At 43.7% G+C, this 22,410-nt stretch overlaps 1 protein-coding gene across 17 annotated transcripts in view; it reads right to left on the reverse strand.

The window, feature by feature from the left end:
* Positions 1-22,410, reverse strand: part of HHAT (hedgehog acyltransferase) — a 318,442-nt gene that overhangs the window by 45,187 nt on the left and 250,845 nt on the right. For 5 of the 17 annotated variants that reach the window (XM_045049162.1, XM_045049161.1, XM_045049163.1 and 2 more), the window contains 2 exons: positions 9,938-10,082; positions 7,399-9,582 (listed from right to left, as the gene is read on the reverse strand). The exons of 1 other annotated variant lie outside the window; for it this stretch is intronic. In XM_045049162.1, coding sequence (XP_044905097.1) covers positions 9,335-9,582; positions 9,938-10,082 — 393 coding nt within the window. In that variant the 3' untranslated portion in view covers positions 7,399-9,334. Of the gene's footprint in view, positions 1-7,395; positions 9,583-9,937; positions 10,083-22,410 lie in introns of those variants that run through there. 11 more of the 17 variants (XM_045049157.1, XM_045049155.1, XM_045049156.1 and 8 more) reach the window with 6 other exon arrangements.

Genomic DNA, 22,410 nt, shown 5'->3' on the forward strand with positions numbered 1-22,410 from the left:
GGAACAAAAGCCAAAAAGAGTTATAAGAAAAAAACAGTTCGGTATAAAAGAATCTCCCCAAATATCCTTCCCTTAAGATTCTGTCAGGGCTGTATGTTCTACCTACATTATTTAGGTTAATGTACATTAGTCAGGATGTTTTTGGTTAAAAGTGACAGAAACAGAAAACCAACCAAACTGGACTGTCAGTCAGTGAAAGGTCTGATATTTTACCCCCGCTTGAAAACAACAAATCAGCCTGTCAAAATTTCAGGGATGCTAGCAGAAGACATGAGACTCTTGGGTCAGAGACAAAGGACTCGGCTTTATTACTCACAGCAATAACAGTAGCCAGAGCATTTGTGCCATTTCCCTGAGCCCCACATCCCACAATGCAGTGCAAAGAGGGCCAGGGGATGCCTGCACAGGCAGTGAGTTACATCATAGGAGATAAACCCAGGCTTAGGAAATGCAAACATTTTACAATGGGCAGTAAGCCTGCCTGACCTTTGCCCCAGAGAAGGATATTATCTTTATTATACTGAATGGTAAACAAATACCCTCTACTTTGGAGAAAGATACTGTCTCCATCTTCCAAAGATGTTTGCTATACAAACATTCTTGGAAATATGGTCTGAAAGAGAGTCAAAAGATCTACAGAAACACAAGAGAGTCCTGGAGAACTGTCTCACAGCAGGAGTTGAGAAAAAACAAACAAACAAACAAACAAACAAACAAAAAACAACAACAAAAAAACGAACAGCAAGGAACTCCTGTAACTGAAAAGTAACAGACACGTTGGCTTCAAGGACGCCTGGATCTAGGGGCTTAAAAATCTGTGGCAGTGAGTTGTCTCCAAAACACAGCATCCAACATGTAGCTCTGCTTTCCTCAGAGCTGGCTTTCCTTGCTACCTGGCTCTCACTGGTGGTGGCAAGAGGGCTGCCAACAGCTCCAGCCCGATGTTCTGACACCTCCGCAATAGCGAAGGAAAGAATGTTTTTCCTTCCTGACAGTTCCAACAGAAACTGGCCAGTCCCGGCACATGTTGAACCCTGAATCTTAGGTGCAAGATGTGCCCTACCAGAATGGCACAGAATGAGAGTGCGGTGGGAGAGGTTTGCTCCCAGAGAATGGGGGACTGAGCTGAGCCGGCAAAGCTACAGCTTTCTCCTATACTACTCCCTAAGTACCCTGAAGATAGCAAACCTCACAAGTACACTTTTGTGAAATTCAAATACCACTTCTTTTTACAGGCTGATTCTCATTTTAATGAAGCTAGCAGCATATCCAATTTGCTATTTTATAATCAAAGCTCTTTAGGAAGAGGCTATCTCATCAGTGCCACAGGAAGAATGTTCTGTTCGATAGTGATTGTGACCGTATTGTGCTATTCCAGGCTAAATAATGGCTCCTCCAGAGATGACCACACCCTAACCTCTGAAACCCACGAATATTACTCCACCTGGCAAAAGAGACTTTGCAGATGTGACCAAGTTAAGGATCTTGATATGGGAAGATTACCCTGGACTACCCAGGTGGGCCTGTTGTAACCATGGGTTCTTTGTAGGAGAGACACAAGGAATCAGACAGAAGGCACAGTAATGACAGAAGTAGAGGGACAGAGGGAGGGATTTAAAAAGGAGGAACGTCAGCCAGAAGCCACGGGGTGTAGGTGGCTTCCGGAAGCTGGAAAAGGCAAGGAAACAGATTCTACCCTAGAGTCTCCAGAAGAAACGAGTCTCGCCAACACTTTGACCTTGGTCCAGCCATACTGATTTCAGCTTTCTGGCCTCCAGAACAGTAAGAGATAAATTTGTATTGCTTTAAGCCATCAAATTTATAATCATTTGTTACAGCAACTACAGGAAACAAATGCCAGTGGTGGCATAAAGCAGGTGGTCAGTGCCCAGTGCAATAGTAAACAGAAACACACCCAACAAAGGGTCCTGCCTCATGAAAGAATTTGTTCCAAAGCTGAGACACCTGGTGATGATGGCTTTGCAGAATTTCCTTCTGGTACAAAATGTTACTGAATTCCATATTACATATTCTTAAGTTTTAACGCTTTTTAATAATGCTCAGTAGTGACTGGAAAAGACAGTATGGTAAAAAGGGTCCCTTGGCTACCGATGCATAAGATAAAAACTAGCAGAGTTACCATTTTGGACTTGATCCTTGCATAAGGCACCAGTTCCAGAAGAAGTGGGTTAAGGCCAGCGCCCTCCCCTTTCATCCTTATCTGGCATGTGCTGGCACAGCTGGTGTTGAACTATTCCTGCACCCGTAGCGGAAGGTATAATAGTAACTGTGATAAGCAGTCAAATAAATTAATAACATAAATTCCAGGATGCGTGGTTCATTTCAGAAAGCAAACATGTCCTGCAACCCCAAGAGATTTCTTGGTTTGGGCCTTACAGTACAGGCTTACGAATCCCGCTACAGATATCCTTTTATATATTGAATATATTATCACATGGTGAGCAGTTATATATATATATATATATATATATATATATATATATATATATATATATAGTTAGAGAATAAATGAGACTTAGATTTTTTAAATTATTTTGGTTTGACTTTAATTTCTATTTACATATTTGTAATATGCTTTTTTCCTCTTGTCCCCCATTTTATTGAGATATGATTGACATATAATATTGTATTAATTTAAAGTGTATAAGATGGGGCGTCTGGGTGGCTCAGTCGGTAAGAGTCCAACTTCAGCCCAGGTCATGATCTCAGGGTTCATGAGTTTGAGCCCCGCATTGGGCTCTGCACTGCTAGCTCAGAGCCTGGAGACTGCTTCCGATTCTGTGTCTCCCTCTCTCTCTGCTCCTCCCCCATTCACACTCTGTCTCTCTCTCAAAAATAAATAAACATTAAAAAAAATTAAAATGTATAAGATAGTGATTTGATTGTAATATACCTCTGCATATCACCCGCACATATATGATTGGGGGCATGTAGATTAGGGCCAGCAAGAAGTAGAGATTTCAAATATTATATGCTAATAAAACAGTAAAAATCAAAATTATTTTTATTTGTGCCTAAGTTCTACTAGTCTTTACCTGATATTCTATGTAAAGACTGCTTTAAAATGTTCCCATAGTCCATAAAACTCTTTGCAAATGAATTCACAGAAACTCCTGGTTAACAGGAAAAAGTTTCCCACAATCTTACAGAAAGTAGTATTTAAATGTACTATGATTCAAATTCCTTTCTAGATATTTTAGAAATCCTCTCAGCTTTAACATAACCCCAGGCGCACTGCTGGATAAGAACTCCCACTCACTGTTTCTCATGTCCTATACCTAGTGACTTGGCCTGAAGTGCTTTTTAAAAAACCCATGTCCAAGCCATCTGGGAGACCATGTGGCATAGAGTAAAGATGAAACCAAGACATCTCTAAGTCTTGAAATTCAGATTCCAAGAATAGCCATAAATGGACCAATGTGTAACCATGGATGAACCTTATAACCTATATCTACAAACAACTTTACCGTGAGTACGATGGGTGGGAAGCCCCTGCTCCTCTAACTGTTCTACAGCTCGCACAGGATCCAGTGAGGCAGAAGCAGGATCGATCGGAGCAACAGAAACTCCCTTTGAAGGTGACGGCTAGCGAAGATGGCGAGACAAAGTAATCACAAAGAAAGGCCCCTGAGACACTGACTTCTGCCCCCTGTCTTCTCTCATCAAAAACGAAATTTCAGTCCCAGGAACTTAACAAGATGTGAGGGCAATGAGTTTCTATCTAACCACAGCCTTCCAGAATTTCCAGTGTGATACCCCAGTTCAGCTTTAAATAAAATGCCTGTCCAGAGCCATTTGAGTCAGGAGACAAATAAGTTGCCTGGACAAGCTAGTAATCAGGGAGGAAATCTACTTTCTCCTTTCTCAGCTAGAAATAGTAAGCAAATATGGGGAGTGTAAAGGTTCTGACCTGCATAAAAAACAAAACAAAACAGAACAAAAAACTACTAGTTCCTCTCTCATTGCAATCTGGAAAAGAACCACATTCTCCTTGCCTTGGCACAGGGCCACTCCAGGAACTAAGTGTTGAGATGGAGTTTGCCAAATTAGATCAGGCAACAAAAGGAGGGAAACAGGTGTAGTGTGCGTGTGTGTGTGTGTGTGTGTGTGTGTTTGATTGTGTTTGAGCGTGCGCGTGTGTGTGTGTGTGATGAGAAGTCAGGCAGAAGAATATTTGGTGGATACCATGTCCCTATGAAATTTCTGTCACTGCAAAACCCTAGATGCAGGATCTAGGTCCCTACCTCTTGGGAAAGGATTAGGTCCCTTTTTTACAGAGTCCCTGCCTACTGCTGACAAAAGCAAATGGACCTTCCAGAAGCAACACCACCTTGCACACAAACATTAATAAAGCTCTCAGCCCCTCAAGGCCAGATATATTCCCAATGTACATCCATCCCCTCCGAACACAGGGCACTGCCAGCTGTAGCAGGACTACAGGGCACCGCAAGGATACTTGAGACACAATTGCTTTATGGAGCTTGGTCTTGCAGACTTGGAGTTATAACTCACTGATATTTCTGAGTTAGAGAGCAGTCATCATCTGCTTGTTCAAGAAATTAACTTATACTTCAACGTCAAGGATTTAAGACAGGAGAAAGCTCTTTCCATCAACAGATGCTTTTGAAGGCCAAAGAGTTATGTAAGAAGCAACCTGAGTTTGCAAAGCATGCGACAGCAGAGCCCCCTAGAGCAGGTCCGGGGACCAAATCCCCAGAACACATCCTTCTCAGATCCCTGGATCCAGCTAAGCTCCTTAAATATATGAGGCCTAAACATTCACATTCCTCAAGCTGCTTGAAGTAAATTTCAATAGCACAAGTTTGGGGACTTTTGGTTTTAAAGGCAAAGATATAGATGATTTCCCGTAATTAATTGAATATTACTTCTCCAACCCCTGCAGCAGAGAGAACACCCGATAAAAATGGTGTGTGATGCCTTGAGAGGGCCGCTTAGCATTCCCATCTGCTGGCTGACATCTTCCAATTTCCTGGCAGTAGGGCAGTGTGCCTAGCAGAAAGGGCAGGGTCTGATTTTACAGCCTGGTGTTACCAGCCGCATAGAGACCAGGCTAGAGATTTTTACATATGCTACTAAAATAAGCTTTGTAGCTTAAAGCAAACAGACCCATGCCAAAATCCAAGGAACTGGAGATAGGGAGATAGTGACCTTAAGCCAACATCTCCAGGCTAACTGTGAGGTATTTCCAGGCACATCAGCGATGTGGGGAAAGGGCTCCCTGAGAACTAGCGAAGCTGTATCCTCTCAGCCCCTTCTCTGGCGGGGGTGTGGGGGGGGGAGATTTGCAATCTCCTCTATAACCCCCATCCTCAGATGCCTGGCTGCCCCTCCCTGCCCTTCCAGGACTCACAGAGGCAAGATCTGTTGGAAGGACACCCATTACCACTTCCCGTATCTCACTACAGCAGGGCCCAGCCCATCAAGGTGCACAGGGACCAAGTGTGTTACCCTTGGGGAAGGGCCACCTTCCCATTCAACCTGGAAATCTAAATACTGAGCTTGAACTCTCCGTCCCCTCGCTCTCTCCTGTCTCATGTTCCTCAGTGAGTAGGGGTGGGTCTCAGAACAGCAAACTCCATTGGCTGAAGAAGAGGCCAGAGACGACCAGGGTCTCAAAGTCCTGATTCATTCATCAGCTGATACATGTGCAGGTCAGCAATCCTGTATCTGAAACCATTGGGAGCAGAGGAGTTTCAGAATTCAGATTTTTTTAATTTTAGAAAGCGAATGTAACACCCCCAACAGAGTTATGAGGAAACATCCTACAAACTCATTAGTACTTTTTTGTACCCAAACATGAATATTCATACTACTGTTCTATCAAGTCAATCAAATGAGTTATGAAGTAAAATCCAGAGGTCTCAAGGATGGGAGATTTGGCACCATCTGCTTTAGTTTCCTCCAGGAGATACTGAAATTCACTCAAAGACCCGCAGTGGGGAACATGCAAACAAGGGAACTGCCAAGTCCCCAGTAGACATCCCCTGCCTCAGGAGGCCCATGGGACGGACCAGCTGGGATGGGACCAGGCTGACTTAAAGACTCTCTGACACAGTAAATGCCTTCTAAGCTGAGCCTCCCTGGCCTCAGAAACCAGAGAAATGCTTCCACAGAGCCCTCCATATTTGGAGATTGGGTCTCCAGGACTCAGGCACCTGGCTCCAAAGGTACAACATAGATCCAGTCGAAGGCCATAGCAGGACCCGCACGGCAGAAGCAGACGGGTTTTTTTCTGAGCCCTGACCCCGGGGTGCCTGATGTTAGTTCCACAGGGTGCAGGGCAAAGCATGCCTTCAAGAAGCAGTAAGAACATCTTATAGCTGTGATCTTTCCTCCGCCACTTTATGTGCCGGCACAGCCAGATCACACCTCCCACCCTGCTCTCTTCTCACTCTGTGCCTGCTGCCTGGGGACCTGTATCCACCCCCCGTGGCCTCATGTACCTGTGAGCCCTTGACTCCCACAGTTCATGTAGTCCAAACCTCCCCAGCTGTAACCCACATCCAGACAAACACTTGATTACTGAAGTATAGTTGACATACGATGTTGTATTAGTAGTTTCAGAGGCACAACATAGTCATTCCACAATTCCATACACTGTGCGACGCTCACCACAATAAGTATAGCTACATTATGGCACCACGTACCATTATTATATTATTAATTATATTCCTTATGCTGTACCTTTCATGTCTGGAACTTACTTATTTTATAACTGAAAGTTTGTACTTCTTAATCCTCTTCACCTATTTCACCCCCCACCCCATGTCCCTCTCCCCTATGGCAGCCACCAGCTCTGTGTATTCACAAGTCTGTTTCTGTTTTTATTTTTTTTTAATTATCAATATTATTTATTTGTAAATTCAAAAAATTCATTTTTCCCCCTTTGTTAGAGTACAATGTTTGTAAATGAATTATCACAGGCCATAGCATCATAATCATAGTGATCGTGGAAGTGACTGATGGTTTTAAAATCCATGACCTGGTAATTCCATAAATTTGTGTTAGCTTTTGTATTTTGACTAAATGAAACTGAATGTTAATATTCACAAGTATCATTCATTTTGACTCTTGAATACTCAGGGCTTTCTTCTTTGCCTTATCCATCTATATTTATTTGATGAAGAATTACTTTAGCAAAAATTTAGCTTTTATGTATATCAGTTGATCATTTCTACCGCTATTCCATGAGCTACAGTTTTCCTTGGAAAATCTCAACCTCAATATCCAACCAAAGAATGTTATTTCTTGCATGCTTATTGTAAAAACCAAACTATTTTTTTTATTCTACATGTAAGTAAAATCATATGGTATTTGCCTTTGTCTGACTTACGTCACTTCGCATAATACCCTTCACGTCCATCCATGTCACAAATAGCAAGACTTCATTCTTTCTATGGCTGAGTAATATCCCATCACACATACATACCACATCTTCTCTATCCACTCATCTATTTACGAACACCTAGGTTGTTCGTAATCACCAAACACCTTGGTGATTGTAAATAATGCCACAATGAACATAGGGGTGCACGTATCTTTTTAAATTAATATTTTCATTTTCTTTGGGTAAATTTTCAGTAGTGGAATTTCTGGATCATATGGCATTTCTATTTTAATTTTTGAGGAACTGCCATACTGTTTTCCACAGTCCAACTCACATTTTTACCTGCCCCTTGGGCACCTCCAGGTTGCCTCATGTACTGTCTCCTGCTGTGCCATAACCTACGAATATCTGTGCACTTCCCCACATCTCCCTCTCTTGCACTTGGGCCGGTCACGTGACTGGTTCCGGCCAATGGAATGTGAGCAGAAATGCTGTGCGTCACCACTGGCGGGGATATTTAATACTTGTGTGTCATCCCCATGTGCTCTTCTCCTCCATGATGCCAGGCCAAGAAAGTAAAGAATCAACATAGAAACATTCTAGGTTCTGGAGTCACTGCCTAGAAAAAGCCACTGGACCCACAATGAACTGTGAGAAGAATAAACTTCTATGGGAAAAGATTACTGAGAGTTCAGAACTATCTGACAGAGCAGCTAGTGTTAATTATTCCCACACACCTGCCTTCTCCACCTGGCAAGTTCCTACTTGCGGCTCAAAACTCCAATTCAATTGCCACCTCCTCTGTGAAATCCAGTTTTTGCGGGAAGGTAAGCCACTCCATCCTATGACCTACGGTAAGTCGCTCATGCATCTGGCACAACTACCTCAGTCTGTGGACACATTTCTGTTTGCATGTTCAGCTCCTACATTTATGTGTGCTTCTTTTTTGTAATGTATTCTCAGTGCCTTGGAAGTGGCAAATACCTGAGGCCTCATTTCCGGAAGCAAAGATCGGAGCCTTCTTGTCCATGTGACCAGCAAGTCCCAAGTCAGCATTTTCCCGAGTCACAGCGTCCTTGGCGTCATGCTAGGTACTGTGGTTGGAAGCCAGGAAAGTAGGACACTGTCGCCCACCTCAAGGAGCGTGTTTTTTTTCTCGAGACCCTCTGCACCCCATCGGCTCCCATCTTTATTAAAGGACGGCTCCCACTTAAAAAGTACATTGTCTTTTCAGGAACCATCAGCTAAGATAGTTCTCAAAAAGTAAGATCAAAGAGGGGTTTTGTAATGACGAGAGGAAAGCAGAGCAGGGCTCTCTCATGGCCCCTTTGAGCCTGGCTCCCCCAAGCTGCCATGGTTTAGACTTGTGACCTGGCATTCTGGGCTCACGCAGCTGTGCCGGGGTTATTTCTGGTATGAAAAAAGCTGCAGTGAAAGCATCACTGGCTCCTCAGGGACCCGTATGTAGAGACGACAGCCTGGTCATGCAGTCAATCACGTCGTTACCGCCTGGCAAAACTTCCCAGACCAAAGGCACAAAACCATGCCATTGGTCAGGGAAACAGAACAGGGGACCTTGGCTTTTCACACCCGGTAAACTGGCTGGAGTAATGTGCACTGTAGGCAGGCCTCATTCTCCCAAGTCTCCCAAGGCCGTGACAGAGCTCTTAGTTCTGGCCTAAGAGCAGTAGGGACCATAAATAAATGATGATCGATTATTAATGCAGTGTTTCCACAGTAACCCCCACAGACCAGCATTTTACCTGCTGGAGGACACCGACACACACTGCTTCCTGCACATTACATACAAGACTGGCCATGAGTGTTGGCATCCCGCTGTTCAGACAAGAACACCTACAACAAAGAGCTGTGGCAAATCTGGGTGCCAAGCCCACAGCTACATGAGAGCACAGTGGGGCTTCCAGGACCTTGCTGGCCAGGATGCTCAGAGCGGTAAATGAAAGGTTAGACTTCTGCAGTATACTGAAGGCTGGGATGATTAGGAAGGAAGACTAGGAAACTTTTTTTTAAATTGTTTTTTATTTGTTTTTGATAGAGTGAGAGGGAGAGAAAGAGAGAGACAGAACGTGAGCAGGGGAGGGGCAGAGAGAGACAGAAACACAGAATCCGAAGCAGGTTCCAGGCTCTGAACTGTCGGCACAGAGCGTGACGCAGAGCTAGGACTCGTGGACCGTGGACCCTGAGATCACCACCTGAGGCGAAGTCAGACACTTAACCGACTGAACCACCCAGGTGCCCCAGGAAACTTTTTAAAAACCAGAGTATTAATTTAGTAGAAGGCAACAGCAGAGTTTGGGAGAGCTGGGATAATACCTTTTAATGTTAAGTGCCGCATGTAATAGACGAGAGGTACATCGACGTAGGGGCCCCTGAACGTTATGGCTAAACACGGGGAATTGTTTCTGGTTGGTATTTTATGGGTCACATACCACAAACAGAACAATGAACGCCTCCCGCTACACCACACAGATGTACCACAAGGTATGTGGCAACAGCATACGTGGAAAACAAGAAATTGACCGAAAACAGCGTTGTCAGGCAACTTACCTTGTATGAAGATCCTGTTCCAGTAGATTTTCCCAACTTGACTGCCCCCAAGAAACACCAGGTTGGACAGGATCAGCATGGAGGTGGAACAAGACGCAAAGGCGGCGTGGAATCGACGGCGGGCTTGTGGGGAGAGGAAGTGAATCTGTGGGGAAAAGGCAGGTGGTGTCTCACTGGAGGGGCACAAAAATAGTGCTGAGGTACCACCGGGCATCTCTAGCACCAGCCCAGGACACCCAGCCCAGAGCCTGAGCTGGGGCAGGACTTACGCAGCCATAAAAACTTCCATTCCTGTGTCATGCTCACTCCGGTCTAAGAAGTGATGCACCCCCAATTTGTTGCTTCCTACTGCCAAACGGGCTTCCCCTGACACGTTTCACACAAGCACTGAAGCTAGTCAAGATTTGTCCAGAATGAATGTGTCCACACATCCTCTGCATGTGAACTACAGGTATAAGAACTGTTTAAACTGGGCTCCCTTATAACCAACACAACTCCATGTAACGAGGTCAAGATCAGGGTGATGTTCTGGGCCAGGTAACTTGACTCTGGGAAGCCATCCTGTCAATCTGACCCACTGTGAGGAAGAATCCCATTAAGAGGGAGCAGGAGAATCAGCACAAGCCGACCTCATTCCCGGAATCAGAGCTCAGGGTACACGCCCCACTGAGAGTGAGCCTGCGGCAGCTTCCAAGAGCGGCCGCTTGTCACAGCACCTGAAATACGCAGGAAACAGAGAGGTGGTTTCCAACAATGATGATGATAAAGAATTCTGCTCGTCCATCTGAGGGCTTCATTGCACTTTTTCCTTCCCTTTTAATAACCTCTTGGGGACTGCATCAAGTAAACAGAGCCTTTCTTTCTTGGTACTGACTGTTCTGGTGGTCCTCCTGAGTAAGATGGCAGAGTGCTGTGCCTGGAGTGTGTGAGCGCCATCGACACATCCACAGGGACTGTTCTTAGGGACTGCATATGCAGAATGAGAACCAGGTGCAGTGCAACAGCAAGGCCAAAGGGCCCCAGGGTTTCTGACAAATACCTCCATCAAATCCAAAGACACAGAAAAAGGAGAGAGCAGAGGGTTTGGAGATCGTTCCTGAATATCTTCCTGAAACCTACATATTTCTGGGATCACTTGCATCCTGATTTCAGCTGTGCTCCAATTACAAATAGAAATCTGAATTAACCAAATTCCTAGTATGAGAAAAGGATTAAGCTGGAGGGTGTCTCTGGAAGGAGGCTTGCTTAGTTCTGGCAAGTCTGTTACGGATTATCTGGGGCCACTGTGTAAGCCTTGGTCAGTGTCTTTTGGAAACCTAGAGAAATCAATTTCTGACCCCCTCTTCTTTTCCTCTCCTGCCAGTTCCAGCTTCTGTTCTATATGCTCAGATACAGCTGCAATCACATGTCACCCCATCCATGGTGTTTTCCGGCATCACCTTGGAGCATGGTTTTACTGCCACCATTATGTCAAAGTAAAGTGTGATCTTCTCACAGATAAGTTGTGTAGTTGGCACTGAGTCATCTGCTTGGACATCATTGTTCTGGAAAGCTCTCAGATGATGCTGACATGTCCCCAGTTAGAGGCTACCAGACAAGGTGACCTCTAGTCTCTCCCTTGTTCTAAAAGGCCACAAGCATGTATAGAGGACACTGTCAAGTCAGACCAGACAAGAGTTAATTACACAGTATAAAAACAAGGGGCGCCTGGGTGGCTCAGTCAGCTAAGCGTCCGACTTCAACTCAGGTCATGATCTCGCAGTTCATGGGTTTGAGCCCCGTGTTGGGCTCTGTGCTAACAGCTCAGAGCCTGGAGCCTGCTTCGGATTCTATGTCTCCCTCTCTCTCTCTGCCCCTCCCCTACGAGTAGCGCTCTGTCTCTCTCTCTCTCAAAAATAAAACATTAAAAATTTTTTTTTAAACGGTGATGAAAAAGACATGGGCATGAAATGGGCTTGTAATTCAGCACTCTTCACCTCTGAGAATAGGGAGACATTAATCTACCAGTTTCTGCATTTGAGAGCAGAAGATATTTTCTGTGTATCACTGGCTCAATCAGCAGTAACTAGGGAGGCAGGAAGAGAGGAAGGAGGGAGATAAGGGGGAAATTCAGAATGATAAATTAAGACAATATAGATTACCCTAACTGGCACAAATGTATCCAAATAATTCTCTCCAGGTACAGGACCACTGATAACGTGTTTCATTTCTAAGGGACCCGGTGAGTCAGATGTTCTGGCACTTCTGTTCCAAGCCCACCTGTGTCCTCCAACCTTACATCCTGTTAGGGGAATTCAAAGGCTCCATGTAATCTTTTCCATATTAATGTCAATGACACAGAATGCACGTAGATTGGTTAAGCTCAGAGTGGTTCTCCTTTTACAGGAAATGATTACAATTATTAAATAACCAACTGAGAGATACTGAGAGAGGAAACTGCTCTTTGCATTGGGCTTAGTTCTAAGCAGGACTGAGGAGCCAGGTGACCCAGTAGGGGGCAAGGGCCAGGCTGGTAGGAGGCAGAGGTGTGGGGCAAGGGGCAGAGCAAGGGAGGAGGTGAGGCGGAGAGTGAGTCCTGGAGGCACAGGGCTCCTCATTTCAGCACCCGAAGCTCTGGTTCTAACAGATCTTCCTTTGCTTCTGTGATTATTCAGCTATATGAGTCAATAAATTCCTATTTCTGCTTAGGGAAAAAAAAGTCAAAATAATAGCAAATATGAAAGAGCCTCTGATCTCAGAGGCAATGGAGGACATCTAAAATCTGACAAAATGGGCTACAATTCAATTTTTATAAAGAGTTAATTTTGCAAAAACTAAGCAAGAACATTAAAGGCACAGGCTTTTAGAATCAACACACCAGAAAGATACAAAGGAGAAATCAAGATGCTTATAGGCAGTTGTTGATTACCAAAGTAGGAGACAATAAAGTAAATCCAAAAACCTGATTGAACTAATAGCCCCATCCTCTGAACTAACAAAATTAGCCTGCCTGCCCACAAGCAGCAAACTTGACTCAGCATCACTTCTCTGCCCTGTGGATCAGTGGGAGAGCAGAATGAGAGGCACCAGGAACAAAAGAGAGGGCCTGTGCGGATAGCCCACGGTTAATAGCAAAGGGGATGTGAATCTCAGCTAGAACCCATCTCTCCTCTTCGGAGTCCCTGAAAACACTGCGGGAGGTGACGGTTTAGACACTGGGGATCTCCCTCTACCTTGGGAGCCATCTGGTTTTTCAGCCCCTGATTTACACTCCAGACCCAAGTTCCATGCTTAGAGGTCCTAAGGAGGGAAGAAGTCACATGGGCAAGGCTGGAAGGGTATATCTGGCCAGCTCCACCAATAAATACGACTTTCTACATCTCTAGGGCCATGGAGTCAACATTCCTACTTTAAACTCTTGATTTCTTGGGGCGCCTGGGTGGCGCAGTCGGTTAGGCGTCCGACTTCAGCCAGGTCACGATCTCGCGGTCCGTGAGTTCAAGCCCCGCGTCGGGCTCTGGGCTGATGGCTCAGAGCCTGGAGCCTGTCTCCAATTCTGTGTCTCCCTCTCTCTCTGCCCCTCCCCCGTTCATGCTCTGTCTCTCTCTGTCCCAAAAATAAATAAACGTTGAAAAAAAAATTTTTTTTAAATAAAAAAAAAAAACTCTTGATTTCTTTTACACAGTCTCCTTAGATATCCTGTAGCCATTGTTGCCATCACTCCTGTGGTCCTTCACGTCTAGGATACAGGCTATCTGTTCGTGTGCACAGGCCACGCCTCGTATGTTAGTCATGATTCAGGTGCTGAAAAGCCTCCCTGGTAGGAGAGGTCATGTGATGGACTGTGCTCCAAATGGGGAAATAAGCCAGTGTATAGCGAGGAGCCATCAGGTATGAAAATAGGAATTGCCAACTTGGTCAGATAAGGCAATGACTGGTAAACAGAATCTGATTTTAACACAAACGCAACAGGATACACCAGAGCTCTGGTCTGGTCATGGACTCTTCCCATAGGAAAGATGAGGCTACGGCAATTCAATATCCTGGCAGCAAAAAACTGGGAATGGTTTTCCAATCCCCAGGGGATGGTTAGAACTTGCGGAGCAGCTTTTGGTTGTCCCAAGGTAACAAAATTAAGGCATGAGATGGCAGAGCCCAGGGATAGTAAACATATTACAATGTGTGAGACAGAACTGTCCTGCCCAGAATGTCAACAGTGTCTCTTGAGCATGGGTGAAATGTTTTCTTCTATGTTCCTTATAAGCCCACTTCCCTCTTGGTCTGTGGGGGCACAGAACCTCCCTTCCTGCCTCATTAGGAGCGATGCCAAAAACGTTCCCCCTTTCCCCTGGGGCCCAGAGAAAGGCATCCCAGGGCAGGGACAGTGCTCTTCACAGTGCCCCAATGTGAGGCTCCCCTAACCCACCCACCACCCCCTGGCACCCAACTTGAGAGGAGCCTCCTGTGCCAACCACAGATAGGCATGGTGTGCCACCAGTCCCGAGGCTTCTCTCCCTCACACCCCACAGACCCAGAGGAAAGAAGAAGAATAGAAAGTATCACTTCCTACCCTAGGGTGACCAGTTCTCCCTCAGGGACTCTGGCTTCAATAACAGGTTGAGATGGTTTCTCTCCATGTTAGCATTGATATAACCCACTCTTTAGCAGATCCTGGACTTTGGGCCTGGATACAGCAAGCCCCACAGAACACCTAGAAGCACACACCCAAGGTAGACCTCTAATTCCTCTGCGTGAGTTCAGGGTCTCTGATAGAAGAAACAAGACATGGGGTGTGGGAACACTTTGTAAGGACAGCGTACTTTAAAACTTCCCTCAAAGCACTGCTTTATACTTCCCTCTAAGACACTGACTTCCAAAGACAAGGAACTAACCCAAACAAAGTAAACCTTGGGGCAGAACTAAACTGTCAAACTAGTTTGCCTTTCCTCCTGTGAGGTGTCAGCTCCTGTGTTTATTCCTATCTCTATGGAAACTCCTCTCTCTTTTCCAGTCAGCATCCTGTCCCTGGAAATCACAGGACCTGGGCTGGGGCGAACAAGTTGGGTCCTGGGGTGGTGTGGAAACTGGGTCAGAAGTTACTCTCAGAATGTGCACTAGGATGGGAGGCAGATGGCGCGGTGGGGCTGCAGACTGCTGTGCGCAGTGGGTCCCACGCTCGTCCACAGAGGGGCTGCATGTGGGGCCGAGCTGGGAAGAGGGGACAGGCTGAGCATCTGGGGGAGCAGATGGGCCGGAGGAATGGCTGCTGGAGACTGACAAAGGCTTGGCAAGTGGGACCTGATACTGTTTATTTTTAAATGGGAAGAAGCTAAAAAAAGAAATTGGGTGGGTTTGAGCAGCTGGACACAGTTCTTCCATATAATCACTGAAGTCTTTCATTTTCTAATAAAAATGCTACCCAGAGGGTAAGAGAGGATGCACAAGGAAATGGCATGGGGGATATTGCTGGAGACCAGGGAGAGTAAATGAGGGTAAACACCCCACAGGCTGTAAAGATGAGACCAAAGGTAACAAAGAAACAATCAGAGCTCTTGTGAAAGAGAAGGGTGGCCAGGGCAAAACACTCAGGAAGACCCGAACTCCTGTCCCATCCTGCGCCAACCCGCCAGGACACCTCTCCCCGCGCTTCATTGGACAAGGCACTTTGGTCCCTTCCATTCAGAAGTCCATGTTTCATGAGTAACCCCTCTCTCACGCTCCTCCCTGTATGGTGAGTGCTATTCTTCCATCTGCATCACATAAGACCCATGAATACTCTGTGTGTGCTCAGTAATTAGTTATTTAACACCTGCCTCTCTCTTTGCCCTAAATAAGTTACAGAATCTCCTGACTTCCTTAATGTTCCATTCCATCCTATATCCATGCCAAAGGAATATATGAAGGCACTCAAAAGCAGCACCTCCTTCCTTCTTGTAAGTGTACGAAGCTTCAAAATATATCTGGTCAATGAAATGAAAATTTCCAGTATCTACTACTGAGATCTAAGCAATGTATGCTCCTGAGAGAGAATCAAATACTGTGGTGATAAAGACAAAGCCAACTTTGCTTAAATGGACAAGTCACCTGCTCCACAGTTTACATATCCTGCTTGGTTAAAAATAGCACAGCCTATAGTCTGGCATCCGAATCCATGCAGCATATGAAGCAATTTCAGGGGGCTTTCAAATAGCCAAGCAAACAATAAGCTCTTGGTATAATCAGAGAACTTAAGCCATATTTGAGGGGCTGGGATCCTGCCAAAAGTTCTGGAATGGCCAACAGTACTGTCTCACCCCGTGTTCTTGCTCTTCTACCAACATGGCCGTGCTTTTAGTCCTCATGTCTCTGCTCTGGATTGTACAGAAGCCTCTTTGTTAGCTGGCATGCTATACTCTGGCCTTTCCCCCTCTGGTTCGTCAGGTACACTGAATATGTCCCTCCATTGCGCAAAATATCTTGGTGGCTCTTTTACTACTTGAGACTAAAATCCAAAGAAGGTCCTTTACAATCAGACCTCATTTTACTTTCCAACCTTGATTCCTGCTAATGACACAGCTCTACTCACTGTTCTTCCAACATGGCACGTACTTTTACAGCTCTGTGCCTTTGCACAAGCTGTTTTCTCTACTGAAAATGTGTCCTCCTAATTCTTTCTTCAAGCTCCAGCTCAGTGTCAGCTCAGGAGACCAACAGCTTTGGACCAGTCCAAATGGTGCTCAGGTTCTGGGCCCACTTTTTAACTGCACTGCTCCGGGCAAGCTCAGACTCCGAGTTCACAGTTGGTATTTGATAAACATAGGCTACTCTAACCCTGTCAGAGTCAGTCACCCCTTTTCTGTGTTTCTGTAACCCAGGGGATAGATAGTATCAATCTATATGCTTTAGCTATACAATTTCTGATGCAAAAACAAATTCACTATGTGATGACATTAAGCTATATTGCTAAGTAGGAGAAACTATTCCCTTTTTGCAAAGGAGAAACTAGAAGGGCATAGACTTTAAGTAACAGGTCCTAGGTCATACACTGGTAAGTAGAGTAGTAAGGATAGTACAGGGATTCACACATTCCCCTAACTCAAATGTCTTCATGCTGCCTGCTATACTGTACAAATTTATGTCTGTGTAGCACTGTGTGTCCCTCCCCTAGAATGGAATCTTCAAGATATTTGTCCCTTCAGTGCCAAATACAAAGTAGATCTTCAAGAAGTGTTTTTTTCCTTGAGATACTTCAAATACGTCAAAAACTAGTACTTAGTTATGCATGTGTTCCTTAAGCAATGGTTGATAGATATTCACCAAGTGTCAATTTCAGGAGCTCAATATTTTCAAGAACAATATGGCTTAAAATAACACCGGAAGTTAAAAAAGTAATTGGAATTCACCATTAGAGTAGGAGATTTAACATATCCCCTCAGAAAATGACACCTAAAAGATCAAAGGTAAGAATATAAAATAGCTGAATAAAAATTAATAGGCCTAGCACCCAAACTGGAAAGGAAGAAGCAAAACTTATCTCTGATTGCAAAGGAAATGATTTCATATGTAGAAAGAACTAAAGATTTTATATACATAAAAAAAAACCCAAACTGTTACAACTAATGAAAAAAAATTCGGCAAAGATTCAAGACAAAAATCAACATGCAAAAATCGGCTGCACTTCTATACACTAACAATAAACCATCTGAAAAGCAGATTAGAAAAAGAATTCCATTTACAATAGCATCAAAAAGAAAAAAAATACTTAGGAATAAATTTAACTAAGGAGGGAAAAGACTTATATACTAACAACTACAAAACACTTCAAGAAGAAACAGACATCCATATTCATAGATTGGAATATTTAATATTATTAAGATGACAATACCACCCAAAGCTATCTACAGATTCAAGGCAATCCCTATCAAAACCCCAATGATGTTTTTTTTTTTTCCAAAAAACAGAAAAACTCATCTTAAAATTAAGATGGAATCTCAAGGGAACCTAAATAAGCAAAACAATCTTAGAAGAGGAGAGGCTATCAAGATGGCGACACAAGAGGTTCCTCCCCTTCCCTCCTTCTGGGGCTGCACTGCATGCACAGCTATACATTCAGTAAATGGAGCAATTTACACTGAAAGAAATCCAGAAACTGGCAGAGAAACTCCTACACATCAGGTAAATGAGAAAATACCCACATCTTAACAGGCAGACAAGGCTGAGACATACTCTTGCCATAAACCCCACCCCCCACATAGCATCCTACAATTGGGAGAAAAACCCTAATTCCCAGCTTATCCCTGAGGAACAAAGATTCTGAACCCCACATCTAGCACCCCAAATTTTAAGACTCCCATTGCAGGAACAGGCAATTAGCTCTGAAAACCAATGGTGCCTGTGTTCATAAGGCCCCCAAGACGAGCAAACAAAGAAGCAGTCTTGAGGGGCACATGAGCACTTGTCACAGCTCTCTCCCCAGAGTCACCACTAAGAGAGCAAGCAAAAATCTCCCAGTCTTTCTCTGAAAGAGGTCTACTGCATAGTTTAAAATTTTCTGCCTGAGAGTCAGACTGCTCATTTAGCACACATCTAAAGAATGTCTGTGATCCTCCCAGGTCACTGGGAGGCTGGTGGACACCTCCCCCACCTTTTCCCTCCAGCTCACTCCAAGTTGCCAGTATCTCCCTGGAAGGAGCCTGAATTACACCTGCATGCCAGCTTTTGCAGCTGCTGTCCAAGGAACAGGTCCCCCAATGGCCTAGCTCTGGTGGCCACTGAGGCTTCCATTCACAAGTCCCGTAGGACTGCAGCAACCAAAGAAGCAGTTCCTAACAGGCACAGGAGCACTCTCCTGAGACCACACACCAAGTCTTGGCACAGACTGAGCAGGCAAAAGTTCCCATCTCCCAGTTTTTCCTCGGAAACAGGTTTAAATATATACTCTCCCAGCTGATGATTGAGGGTCTAGATTCTAATCATACTGCATCAAGGTGCTGATTGTGACCCTCCCCTAGGGCACACTAACAGGTCTTAGCACATCTTCAGCTAAGAAGGCCGTTAAGAATGAAGAAGGTAACTTGAACTTGGACAATCACAAAGGTTTGAGAAAAAAATTAGAAGCTCAGGCCAGGCTGACTGACATGGTTCAACTTCTACACAACACAACTCTGTCAAGACTAAGAGACATGGTAATTTTATCTAATGCAAAGAAACCATTACAGAGAGTAAAATATATATATATATATATATATATATATATATTTATAAATATATATATAAATATATATATTTATAAAAATATATATATATATTTATAAATGATGAATTAAGAAAACAAGGCCAAATAAACAACAAGAGATAATAATATATAGGAGATTTAAAACTCTTTGGAGATTATATAGCAATATATTTGGTAACGTAGCTGAGAAACAAAGTATCTAGAAAATATAAATTGCCTAAAATTCTCAAAGAAAAAGTAGAAAGGCTGAAAAAGCATAACCACAGAAGAACTGAAACAGTGGTCAAAGCTCTACACTTAAAGAAAAATTGGCCAAATGATCTTAATGAGCAAGTTCTACCATAAGATCAAGGAACAGACAATTTCCGGAAACTGTTTCAGAGGATTGAAAATCATGGGAAGCTTCCACTTATTTCATGGTGCTAGTATAACCCTGATACTAAAGTCATAAAAAGCCAATATGGGGAAAGAAAATCATGAATTAATCTTTCTTATACACAGTGCCTTAAAAATTCTAAATTAAATACCTGTAAATTGAATATAGGAGTGATTAAAAGAATACTTGCAATTGAGTAGGATTTATCCCAGGAATGGAAGGAGGATTCAGTATTAAAAACATTAGAAATTTATGAGAATAATTAAAGGAGGATAATCTTATGATCAATCCATAGATGCTAATAAAATATTAAGTAAAACTGCACACTCATTCATGATTTTTTAAAAAAGCCAACTAGTAAAAGAAAAGAGGAAGCTTCTTTAAGCTGATAAAGAAGATATGTCAAAACCCAGAGCAGGTATTCCCTCCCACTAGCTTTAAGAAAAAGACATTTTCTCTTCTGTCACTCAAAACCACGCTGAAAGTCTCCGTCAGTACCACAAGACAATTAAATGCAGCAAGAGTTAAATTTGTTGGCAAGGACAAACTGTCATTATTTGTAGATGATATGACCATCTATTTAGGAAAATCAAAAGAAACAACTGGCAAATTACTAGAGCTAACAAAAGATTTAAACAAGAAAGAAGCAAAATTATCAACTCAAAACAAAAATCAGTACCTTTCTTATATCAAAGCAATAATCCACAAAGAAGTGTCCAAGACTTCTGAGGAGAAATGATAAATCATTATGTAATAACCTTAGGGAAGGCTTGAATAAATAACTATTCATGATTGAAAATTCAGAGTCAATATCACAGACATGCAAACGCTACCCAAATTAAGCTACAATTCATTGCAAACCTAACAAATTCAGATATAAATACCAATGTCAGGAATCAAGACATACTATAGAACTCTAGTATTTAAAATAGGAAGAATCGAGTAGATCAATACAATAGAATGGAGCCCTAAAACAAACCCATGTATACTTGGATATTGACTATATATTAAAGGTGGTCTTTCAAACAGGTAGGGAGAGTATGGACCACTGAATAAAATAGTTTTTTTAAGTCATTTATTTTTGAAAGAGAGACAGAGAGAGCGAGTGGGGGGGGGAGGAGGGAGGGAGAGAGAGAGAGAGAGAGAGAGAAGGAGAGAGAATCCGCACTGTCAGCACAGAGTCCCACATGGGGCTTGAATTCACAAACCATGAGATCATGACCTGAGCTGAAACCAAGAGTCAGATGCTTAACCAACTGAGCCACCCAGGTGCCCCAGAATAAAACAGTTTTAAGATATAAAAACCATTCTTAGTTGCAGGCCATACGAAAATAGGCAGTAGACCAGATTTGGCCCATGGGCCATCATTTGCCAACTCCTGTTCTATTCTATTCTTGGTACCTGCCCTAAAGGAATACTTACATATATGTACAAGGAGGCATAAATAGGCATCTCTACAGCAGCTGCATTTGCAAAAGAGAAAAATTAGAAGCAACCTAAAATTTCAGCAACAGAAGAATGGCTAAAAAACATTACATATCCATACCATGTCCAGTCAGGCCAATTCACATACACTAATATAGAAACAGCCTCAAAATAACACCATGAGGAGGGGGAAAAAAAGCACATATTTTAGAATATTTATCCATTTATTAAACCACACACACACACACACATAGCAGTAAAGGTATGGAAAGCTATACTCCAACCTGACAATAATGGTTACCTCTCATGGGAGAGGAAAGTGAGTAAGGTGTGTTTGCTGGGGTCAGAGGAATTATTGTCTTAGAGGGCTTCAGTCTTACCTGTATTTTTTACTTCATAAATTAAAAAGAATAAAATAATTTAAAAAAGGAAGTCTAGGAATCTTTCTACTTAATGACCTTAGACCCTGGCTACCTCCCCTAAGTATGGAGTCAAGGCATGTGGGTGAGAAGACAGAAGCTAGATGACTGTCACCCCCCAGTTATGACTGCTCATGGCTGGGGCCTCCCTCTCCAGGTAGCACTAAGATCCCTTGGGACTATTAAAGAAGCCTAAAATGTGACAGTTGTGGCCTCAGCTATATCCTGTTCAAACACAAAAGCAACAGCTTAGGGCAACTCCCATTTTTAAGCAAACTTGGTATTTTAAAATCTAAAACTGACAAACAGGTAAAGCATTCCAAAATGATTCAGCCAACAGCACAGAAAACTGTTCTAGGACATCCAGTTAAACACAGGAGATGAGAGATCTTTGCTCCCTCCAAAACCCCATTAAAAAGCAAGTAAGCATTTGATGGGGCACCTGGGTGGCTCAGTCGGTTAAGAATCTGACTTCGGCTCAGGTCATGATCTTACAGTGTGTGGGTTCAAGCCCTGCATCAGGCTCTGTGCTGACAGCTCAGGGCCTGGAGCTGCTTCAGACTCTGTGCCTCCCTCTCTCTCTGTCCCTCCCCCGTGCGCACTCACTCACTCTCTCTCTCTCTCAAAGATTAATAGACATTAAATTTTTTTAAAAGCAAGTCAACATTTGAAAAGGTATAAACTCACAGGCAAGGAATGGAATAGAAGTGAAAAGCAAGTGGTTAAAATGAACTCATTTTTACAAGACAGAAAACAGATGGAGGAATTAGCAGCACTGAGACACCTAGATAGTAGATGTCAGAGGAGAAAGTCATTCCTACACCAGATCCCCAGAAGGCCTAGCCATTAGAGGCACCATGTACCACAGACGGCAACAGTAAACCACAGAGACAAGAAAACAGACAGGTTGGTTAAAAATCTTGGTAATGTAGGGCACGTGGGTGGCTCAACTGGTTATGGCCTCACAGTTAGGGAGTTCGAGCCCCACATCAGGCTCTGTGCCGACAGCTCAGAGCCTGGAGCCTACTTTGAATTCTGTGTCTCCCTCTCTCTGTGCCCC

The sequence above is a fragment of the Felis catus genome, chromosome F1 (assembly GCF_018350175.1).
Source record: "Felis catus isolate Fca126 chromosome F1, F.catus_Fca126_mat1.0, whole genome shotgun sequence".
Lineage (NCBI taxonomy): Eukaryota > Metazoa > Chordata > Mammalia > Carnivora > Felidae > Felis > Felis catus.